Below are 10,331 nucleotides of genomic sequence, written 5' to 3'. Positions count from 1 at the left end.
CCCTGGCCGGTTTGGCTCAGTGGATAGAGCATCAGCCTGCGAAATGAAAGGTCCCAGGTTCGATTCCGGTCAAGAGCACATGCCCAGGTTGTGGGCTCGATCCCCTGTGGGGGGCTTGCAGGAGGCAGCCCATCAATGATTCTCTCTCATCACTGATGTTTCTCTCTCTCTCCTTCTTCCTTCCTCTCTGAAATTAATAAAAATACAGTATATTAAAAAAATACAGTTCCTCATGTTGTGACCCAACCATAAAATTATTTTCGTTGCTACTTCATAACTGTAAAGTTGTTACTGTTATGAATCGTAATGTAAATATCTGAAATGCAGGATGGTCTTAGCCGACCCCTGTGAAAGGGTCGTTCGACCGCCAAAGGGGTCGCGACCCACAGGTTGAGAATCGCTGGATAGATGCACAACCCAGGAACGCAGGCAATGGGGTGGTGGAGGCCTGGGGCGGGTGGGGCGGGGCGGGCTAGAAGGAGTCAATGGAGGGGGGAGGGGGGTAAAGGGGACATATGTAATACTTTCAACAATAAAGATTTTAAAAATAGAAGTTTTAAAAAAGAGGAAGGGCGAGAGTGAGGTCTGTGGAATCCGAGCTGACACCCTGGACAGATCCCCTTTTGAAACAACAGTTGCTGTTGGGCACTTCATTATAATTTACATCACTTATAATACCTAGTGTTGACAGCTGCCGTTTTCTGAAAAGCCGGGATAATTCAATTAAACTGTCACTCATGAAAAGGCATCCCAGCCCGAGGCTCCCGAGCTGTCCCAGAGAACCGATCCCCAAACCCCACCCTCTGGGCGGGCTTAGGCCGAGCGCGCCGCCTCTGATTGGTCATCAGACGTGATGGGCATGCGACGCAGCGAAGGAAGAGCTGCGCTCTGAGCTTCCGGAGCGGCGGTTACGCGACAGGGGGGAGCCGTTGGCGCAGCGGTCAGCGATCGGTGGTCCGTGGTCGGTGGTCGGTGGTCGGTGGTCGCCGGTGCCGCCCGGCCTCCTCCTGACGGGAAGGCCGGGAGGGTGAGCCCGGCCCGGGGCTGGCCCCTCAGTTCCATTGGCCGTAGATGTTCGTGGGCGAGGAATCCGGGGCGTGTGGAAGCGAGGTCCGTGGGAGGCGGGAGGGATGGCGAGCGAGCGGACGGTGTGGGAAGGGAATTGGATGGAAGGGAATTGTCCCCAGAGGCCTCCGTGGGCAGCTGCGACCCAGACTCCCCGGGGCCTTCCTGTTACTGCGCGGCCCGCGCTTTCGGGGACCCGCTGGCATGCCCTGGCATGCCCTGGCATGCCCTGGGGTGCCCTGGGGTTCCCTGGGGTTCGGGGGGCAGGCCAGGGAGAGGTCGCCGCGTCCAGGGTGTGGGGTGGCCTTTCTGCCCCGATTGCGGGTTCTGGTCGAGGATAACGAGTCCCGTCTACTTCTCTGTTTCCCTGGCGTCTGACAGGTTCGAGCATGAACATGGCGGAAGGGGACACCCTGATATCGGTGGATTATGAGGTGTTTGGGAAGGTGCAAGGGGTGTTTTTCCGCAAGTACACGCAGGTGTGTGGGCCTCGGGCCTCGGGCAGCGTGGGGACGCGTGCGGTGGGAGTTGCTGGCTGCTGCAGAGCAGTGGGTGTGAACGGGCTTTGCAGCGGGCAAAGTACCATACAAAAGGCAGGTTTATCTGCTGTTACTATTGTTACTTTTTAATCCTCACCCGAGGATATTTTCCCATTGGTTTTTAGACAGAGTGGAAGAGAGAGGGACAGAGAGAAAATCCACGTGAGAGAAACACGTGGATGGTTGGCTTCTGTGCACTCCCCGACCAGGGCCCGGGCCAGGGAGGAGCCTGCAACCGAGGTACCTGCCCTTGGCCAGAAACGAACCGGGACCCTTGGGTCCGCAGGCCCACGGCCAAACCGCCCAGGGCAGTCTGCTGATGTTATTTTTCTAACTGTGGGACGTGAGTACCTAGACTCATACTAATGAGCTTCTCTCTTCCCAAGGGGATGGGAGGGCTTCCCCAGTTCTCCGTTTTGGCACCATCAGACCAATCACAATTCGCGCAGGAAAGCTAGCGTTAATCAAGGAGATGGCATTTAGATGAATGCATGACATTTATGTAACTTACTAGAGGCCCTAGGCACGAAATTCCTGCAAGAGCAGCTGCTGGGCCATTCGGTCAATTTGCATATTACACGTTTATTATTGTAGGTGTAACAGCATCTTCTGTAGCTGCTGCATTTTCTTCAGACCTCTTTGACTCCTTCAACCTTTCCCCATTCTCTCAATTAATTTCTACTTATTTTGTCTTTGAAAGAAGAATCACCTTTTCTAGCTGAAGCTTTTCTAATGACAACACTTAACCCATTCCAGGATAAGTAATGGTAACACGGAACATGGAGCCTGGTATTCCTCCTAGAGTACTAGGGAGTAATTGAGGGGAGGAGCAAACTACTGACAGCCGCTACCTCTGCCTAATGCCATTAATCTTCCCTTAACATGCAGACAGAAATGCAATCTCAATTTCCCTTCTGTCTTCTGTAGGGGTTATCGGGCTCTTGCCTGCCCAGTGTATCTCCAGCCCCAAAGATAATGAGTTACGACTGCGGAACTTTCCAAGTGTCACATTCCCTGGACTGTAGTACTTAAAATTCATCCTGAATCTCTGAAATATGAATGTTAAATGCCACTGCCTCTTTCCCCAATTACTTACAAATCATTTCCTCCTGTTTCACACTCATAGAAGTACCTGTTGAAAAAAAGTTATTGAAAATCACAGCAACAGAGCTATTATGTTGTGTTAGCTTTGCTCCATTTATGCAGGGTAAATCCCTGTGATATAGTAAGTGGAGGGGACAGCTTCGAAGATTAATTAAAGTTATTGAGGGAAAAGGACCAGAGAGTAATATAGCTCATTTTTCTCTACTGCTATCCCGCGCGCACCCCCCCAACCCCCAATTTAGAGACAATAAAGAATGCAGAAAAATAAATATTGATTTGGAGAACTTTATGGAAAATGCCAACTTTTCCCCCCTTAAACTTGTAGCTTATTCTTTACTACTTATAATTGCTTTATATATATGTTCATTTTAACAGTTGTTTTGTTTTGCTACAGTCTGTTTGCATGTTGATATAATCTAGCCTCTTAATTAAATTCCATCACTCCTAGAATGATGAGAATGCTTGAAGGAACTTTTTTTAAGTTGGAATATAATTCACATCCATAAAACTCACCTTTTTAAAATGTATAAGTGAGTGGGTTTTAGTATATTTACAAAGTTGTACACTAATTCCAGAACATTTCATCACCTCCATAAGAAACCACATATCCATTAGCACTCACCCCTCACCCCTCCAGCCCCTGGCAGTCACTAACCTCATTTTTGTCCCTATGGATTTGTCTATTCTGGACATTTAATGTCAATGGAATCACACACTATGTGGCCTTTTGTGTTGGGTTTCTTTCACTTAATACAGGGGTAGGGAACATCCGGCCCGTGGGCCGTACTTGTAAGGCTGGAGAAATCATTTGGTCAGGCCCTGCCAAGGTATTAGGGGGATTGAATTAAACGTTTGACCAAATATAGCAGGCTAATTTTTAAGTTGATAATTTTGTTTGGCCCTTGGCAGAAAAAAAGTTTCCCCAAGCCTGACTTAACACAATGTTTTCAAGGATATTCATATTATAGCATATTAGTACTTAATTCTTTTTTATGGCTGAATAATATTCCATGTATGGATATACCACATTTTATATATCCATTCATCAACTGATGGGCATTTAGGTTACTTTCACTTTTTGGCTATTATAAATAAGGATGCTGTGAACATTTATGCACTTTTATGCAAACATTGTTTTCAATTCCTTTGGGTATATATGCTAAGGAGTAGCTTGCTGGGTCACATAGTAACTCCATGTTTAACTTTGTGAGGAAGAGCAAAACTATTTTCCAAAGCAGCTGTTTCATTTTTTACATTTTGCATTCTCATGATCAATGAGAATTTCAGTTTCTCCAAATTCTTGCCAACAGTTACTGTCTGTCTTTTTTATTAGAGCCATCCTAGTGTGTGTGAAGTGGTATCTCATTGTGTTTTTTGTTTTTTTTTTTTTTTTAAATATATTTTATTGATTTTTTACAGAGAGGAAGGGAGAGAGATAGAGAGTTAGAAACATCGATGAGAGAGAAACATCGATTAGCTGCCTCCTGCACACCTCCTACTGGGGATGTGCCCGCAACCCAGGTACATGCCCTTGACCGGAATCGAACCCGGGACCTTTCAGTCCGCAGGCCGACGCTCTATCCACTGAGCCAAACCGGTTTCGGCCATTGTGTTTTGTTTTGTTTTGTTTTGTTTTGAGATACCAATGACTTTTAAAGGATTGAAGTCATACAAAGCATGTTCTCTGACCACAGTGGAATTACACTACAAATCAATAACAGAAAAATACCTGGAAAATCTCCAAATATATGGAAACTACATAATACACTTTTTTGTTTGTTTTTTGTTAATCCTTGCCCAAAGGTATTTTTTCCATTGATTTTTAGAGAGAGTAGAAGGAAGAGAGGAAGGAAGGATGGATGAGAGAGAGAGAGAGAGAGAAACACCTATCGGTTACCTCCAGTATAAGCCCCAACTTGGGATCGAACCTGCAACTTTTTGGTGTACAGGATGACCCTCCAACCAACTAAGCTACCCAGCCAGGGCCCTTTGCCCATTTTTAACTGAGTTATTTGTCTTATTGTTGATTTGTAAAAATTTTTATATATTCTGGATATTAGTCCCTTATTTTTTTTTTTTTTTTAAATATATTTTATTGATTTTTTACAGAGAGGAAGGGAGAGAGATAGAGAGTTAGAAACATCGATGAGCGAGAAACATCGATCAGCTGCCTCCTGCACATCTCCCACTGGGGATGTGCCCGCAACCCAGGTACATGCCCTTGACCGGAATCGAACCTGGGACCTTTCAGTCCGCAGGCCGACGCTCTATCCACTGAGCCAAACCGGTTTCGGCAGGATATTAGTCCCTTATTATTTGCAAATATTTCTCCTGAGGTTTTCTTTTCACTTTCTTGATGAAAACTTTGAAGCACAAATATTTTTAATATTGATGAAGTCTAATTTATTTTCCTTTTGTTGCTTGTGACTTTAGTTTTATATCTAAGTTAGAATATAATTCTTTGCCTAATCCAAGGTAATGAAAGAAGGTTCATGCTTATGTTTTCTTCTAAAAGTTTCTTCTAAGAGTTTTATAGTTTAATCTCTTAGCTTTAAGTGTTTGATCCAGTTTCAGTTATTTTGTAAAAATATATTTTTATTAATCTCAGAGAGGAAGGGAGAGGGATAGAGAGAAACATCAATGATGATAGAGAAACATTGATCAGCTGCCTCCTGCATGCCCACTTGGGGATTGGTCCCTAAGCCCAGGCTAGACCAAGAATTGAACCATGACCTCCTGGTTCATAGGTCCATGCTCAACCACTGAGCCACGCGGGACAGGCTAGTTTCAGTTAATTTTTTAAAAAATATATTTTATTGATTTTTTTTTTTACAGAGAGGAAGGGAGAGGGATAGAGAGTTAGAAACATCGATTAGAGAGAAACATCGATCAGCTGCCTCCTGCACACTCCCCAGTGGGGATGTGCCCGCAACCAAGGTACATGCCCTTGACCTTTCAGTCCGCAGGCTGATGCTCCATCCACCGAGCCAAACCGGTCAGGGCTTCAGTTAATTTTTTATGTGCGTTGAGGTAAGGAGTCCAGCTATATGCTTTTACACGTGACTACCAGTTGTCCCAGCATCTTTTGTCAAAAAGACTAAAATTTCTCCCACTGAATTGTCATGTTACCATTGTCAAAAATCAATTGACCATAAATGTAAGGGTTTATTTCTGGACTCCAATTATATTCCATTGATCTATATGTCTATCCTTATGCCATGTACTATGTACTGATTACTGTAGCTTTGTAGTAAATTTTGAACTCAGGATATGTGAGTCCTTCAACTTTATTCTTTGTAAAGATTATATTTAGCTATTCTGGGTCCCTTATGTTTCCATGAGAATTTTAGAATCAATTTGTCGATTTCTGCTATGAAGGCAGCTGGGATTTTGATAAATATGGCATAGCATTTGTAGATCAATTTTGGGAGTATTGTCATCTTAATATTGTCTTCCAGTCTATGAACATAGGATGTCTATCCATTTATTTAAACCTTCCTTAATTTCTTTCAACAATGTTTTGTACCTTTCCATATATATTCCAGTTCTTCCATTAAATTTATAATTTTATTATTTTGATGTTATTATAGAATTGTTTCCTTAATTTTATTTTCATTATTGCCAGTATATAGAAATAGAGTTGATTTTTGTATAGTGATCTTGTATCCTGCCACCTTATAAACTTGTTTATTCTAGTGTTTTGTGTGTGTGTGTGTGTGTGTGTGTGTGTGTGCGTGCACGCGTACACATATGTGCATTCCTTAGGATTTTCTGCATACAAGGAATGCCATCTGTGAGTGGAGGTAATTTTACTCCTTTCTTCCTACTATTAATACCTTCTTTCTTTTTCACTGCCCTGGCTTAATGTTGAGTAGAAGTGGCAAGAGCAGACAGACATCCTTGACTTGTTCCTGATCATAGGGCAAAGCTTTCAGTCTTTCACCATTAGGTCTGTTAGCTGTGGGTTTTTCACAAATGCCTTTATTTTTTTTTTAAATATATTTTATTGATTTTTTACAGAGAAGAAGGAGAGAGGTAGAGAGTTAGAAACATCGATGAGAAACATCGATCAGCTGCCTCCTGCACATCTCCTACTGGGGATGTGCCCGCAACCCAGGTACATGCCCTTGACCGGAATCGAACCTGGGACCTTTCAGTCTGCAGGCCGACGCTCTGTCCACTGAGCCAAACCGGTTTCGGCACAAATGCCTTTAATCAGGTTAAGGAATTCCCTTCTGTTCCTAGCTAGTTGAGTGTTTTGTTTTTTTTAAATTTATTGATTTTTTTTTACAGAGAGGAAGGGAGAGGGATAGAGAGTTAGAAACATCGATGAGAGAGGAACATTGATCAGCTGCCTCCTGCACACCCCCCACCAGGGATGTGCCCGCAACCAAGGTACATGCCCTTGGCTGGAATCAAACCTGGGACCTTTCAGTCCGCAGGCTGACGCTCTATCCACTGAGCCAAACCGGTTATGGCTGTTGAGTGTTTTTATCTCAAAAAATGTTGGATTTGATCAATGCTTTTTCTTCATCTATTGAAATGATCATCTGGTTTCTGTTTTATTAATTAGAGGCCCGGTGCATGAATTCATGCACCACTGGGGTCCCTCGGCCTGGCCTGCAGGATCAGGCCAAAAACCAGCTCTCCGACATCCCCCGAGGGGTCCTGGATTGTGAGAGGGTGCAGGCCAGGCTGAGGGACCCCACCGGTGCACAACTGGGGCCGGGGAGGGACATGGGAGGGCTCCAGGGCGTGTCCAACCCATCTCACCCAGTCCCGATTGGCCAGACCCCAGTAGCAAGCTAACCTACTGGTCAGGGCGTCTGCCCCCTGGTGGTCAGTGCACATTATAGCGACTGGTCAACTCTCTGCCCCCTGGTGGTCAGTGCATGCCATTGCGAGCTGTTGAGCGGCCTTAGTATATCATTAGCATATTACACTTTGATTAGTTGAACAGCTGACTGGTCGACTGGACACAGCATATTAGGCTTTTATTATATAGGATATGGTATTTTATTTATTAATATGGTGTATTGATTTTTATATGTTGGCCCAACCTTATACTAATACAAAGTCAGTTGGATGTGGAGTCTAACTCAAAATCCATTTTCCACATTTTAAAAAATATATATATATATTTTTATTGATTTCATAGATGAAGGGAGAGGGAGAGTGAGATAGAAACATCAATGATGAGAGAGAATCATTGACTGGCTGCCTCCAGCATGCCCTACATTGGGGATCAAGCCTGCAACCTGGGCATGTGCCCTGACCGGGAATTGAAGCGTGAGCTCCTAGTTCATAGGTCAATACTCAATCACTGAGCCGTGCTGACTGGGCTCCACATGTTTTTATTATTTTATTTTATTTTTTTATTTTTATTGATTTCAGGGAGGAAGGGAGAAGGAGAGAGAGATAGAAACATCAATGATGAGAATCATTGATTGGCTGCCTCCTGAATGCCCCCTACCGGGGATTGAGCCCACAACCCCGGGCATGTGCCCTTGACTGGAATCGAACCTGAGACTCTTTGGTCTGCAGGCCGACACTCTATCCACTGAGCCAAACCAGCTAGGGCTCCACATGTTTTTATGTCATCATCTTCTGCACTTAAAGCATGCTGTGGGTATCCTATTTTTCTTCACTCCTTAATTTCTTCTGTATCCCTTAAATTGCTATTTATTTGCGATCTATTTTGTTCATTATGCATTATATCTTAACTTTGAATATATGATTTATTGGCTATTTCTTTTTTTTTTTAATATATTTTATTGATTTTTTACAGAGAGGAAGGGAGAGAGATAGTTAGAAACATCGATGAGAGAGAAACATCAATCAGCTGCCTCCTGCACACCCCCCACTGGGGATGTGCCCGCAACCGAGGTACATGCCCTTGACCGGAATCGAACCTGGGACCCTTCAGTCCACAGGCCAACGCTCTATCCACTGAGCCAAACCAGTTTCGGTGATTTATTGGCTATTTCAATTCCTCTTCAAACATGGTTTTGCTGTGCATAACATTTTCTTTGGTCAACTCCAGCAATTTCCCACATTTACTAGGTCACTACTCTGGCATTTGGGCATACAATCATGTTAACTCCATTTTCTTTTGTAATCCAATCCCTTCTATTTAGATGTATTACTTTAACAGTAATTTTTATAATATCCTTACTTGGAAATTTTACAAAAATAAAATTACCTTTAAGCACTGCTACCTTTCTAATTATTCGGCAATTCCACAGTTTAATGACTTAAAGGAAAAACAATAGAAAGGGTAAGAAAAGAGCAACTACAATGATTAGGTGATCTTCATAAGCTTATCCAATTTAGAAGAAAAGAAAGTAAAGTGCAAAACCTAACAGTTATGTAATCTCATGAAACTTTGGTTTTCAGAGGCTGATCACCAGTTGCCCTTCCTTCTCTAGGAGGATGACAGAAAGTGGGCTTTGGATGCAACATAAAGACGGGGTTAAACAGTTTCTCTACAGGGAGAACAATGGAATGAGTTGCCCAGGAAATTGTGAAATACTCTCTAATGATCTTTAAAGATAGAAAGGACACTTACTCATCTGGATTTGTTTAGGTGTGGTCCTGATTAAAGACAGAGAAGGATCAGATAACTTTATGCTTTTTTCTACTTAATATACCCAAGAGATTCTTGATTAGGAGAAGGAAAAATGTATAAGATATATACAGCCCAGCATCCTAACAATAATTAGCCTTAGGGAATCATTTTGAAAGCATCTGATTTTATCTTAAGTCATTAGTATTACATAGTGAAAAATTCTGGCTCGGTTTTATAGGGTAGAAGAAGGAAATGAAGTGAAGTGGCCAACATTTCATATTAAAATCAGCAATGAGATTCTTCTTGTTCTGTTTTGACTGTTCTGGACAATATCAAATTAGTTTCAGTGGCTTGATTTTAGACCAAGATTCTGGCAAAGATTGTAGTCTCACTTTGTTTTGTTTAATCTCACTGGATTTCTCTTATTTTTTTCTTTCCCTTAGGCTGAGAGTAAAAGGCTGGGATTGGTAGGCTGGGTCCAGAACACAGACCAGGGCACAGTGCAAGGACAATTGCAAGGCCCCATCTCCAAAGTGCGTCATATGCAGGAATGGCTTGAGACAAAAGGAAGTCCCAAATCGCACATCGACAGAGCAAACTTCAACAATGAGAAAGTCATCTTAAAGTTGGATTACTCAGATTTCCAAATTGTAAAATAATGCCCTGAATTCAAATTTTCCAAGAGAAACTCAGAGGTTTTGCTTTTCTTGTTAATAGAGATAGAATTATTCTGAGTAATATTAGAATTTGTCAGTAAGTTATTTTAGTTTCAGATACCTGAATGTTACTGTATATAATATGTATGATGATTACAACTGTACACAATTCTAATAAAAACACATCAGAACCATCTATAGGGCGAAATTCATTTTGGGCAAAATAAGAGATATTTACTCAGTAAACATCTGTGGGAAGATAATTTTGAGGTAATTTAAAGAGGTCTGAAAGAAAAAGCAGTTACTTTGAATCATTTCTTTGAATGGTTTCCATGAAGTTTTCTTCAGGAAGTTGAAGAACAAATCCCACAAGTTCAACTTGTTAGCTGCTCAAACGAT

At 42.6% G+C, this 10,331-nt stretch overlaps 1 protein-coding gene across 6 annotated transcripts; it reads left to right on the top strand.

Annotated features, from left to right (window-relative positions):
- Positions 1-844: 844 nt before the first annotated feature.
- Positions 845-10,128, top strand: ACYP1 (acylphosphatase 1). 6 transcript variants are annotated; one of them, XR_004968244.1, is made up of 4 exons: positions 845-1,110; positions 1,447-1,544; positions 1,730-1,947; positions 9,720-9,852. XR_004968244.1 is itself a non-coding variant. In XM_036313404.1 (3 exons), the coding sequence occupies exons 2-3, from the start codon at positions 1,455-1,457 to the stop codon at positions 9,933-9,935; spliced, it is 306 nt and encodes a 101-aa protein (XP_036169297.1). In that variant the 5' UTR covers positions 869-954; positions 1,447-1,454; the 3' UTR covers positions 9,936-10,128. The 6 variants fall into 6 exon arrangements, 4 of the variants coding, with proteins under 4 accessions (XP_036169305.1, XP_036169297.1, XP_036169288.1 ...); XR_004968245.1 differs by having other exon boundaries at positions 847-1,110; positions 1,730-1,844; positions 9,720-9,851; XM_036313404.1 differs by lacking the exon at positions 1,730-1,947 and having other exon boundaries at positions 869-954; positions 9,720-10,128.
- The last annotated feature ends 203 nt before the right edge of the window (positions 10,129-10,331 follow it).

This window comes from Myotis myotis, unplaced genomic scaffold, assembly GCF_014108235.1.
Source record: "Myotis myotis isolate mMyoMyo1 unplaced genomic scaffold, mMyoMyo1.p scaffold_m19_p_1, whole genome shotgun sequence".
Lineage (NCBI taxonomy): Eukaryota > Metazoa > Chordata > Mammalia > Chiroptera > Vespertilionidae > Myotis > Myotis myotis.
Note: the sequence above shows the minus strand (reverse complement) of the source record. Positions and strands in the feature narration are given on the sequence as shown.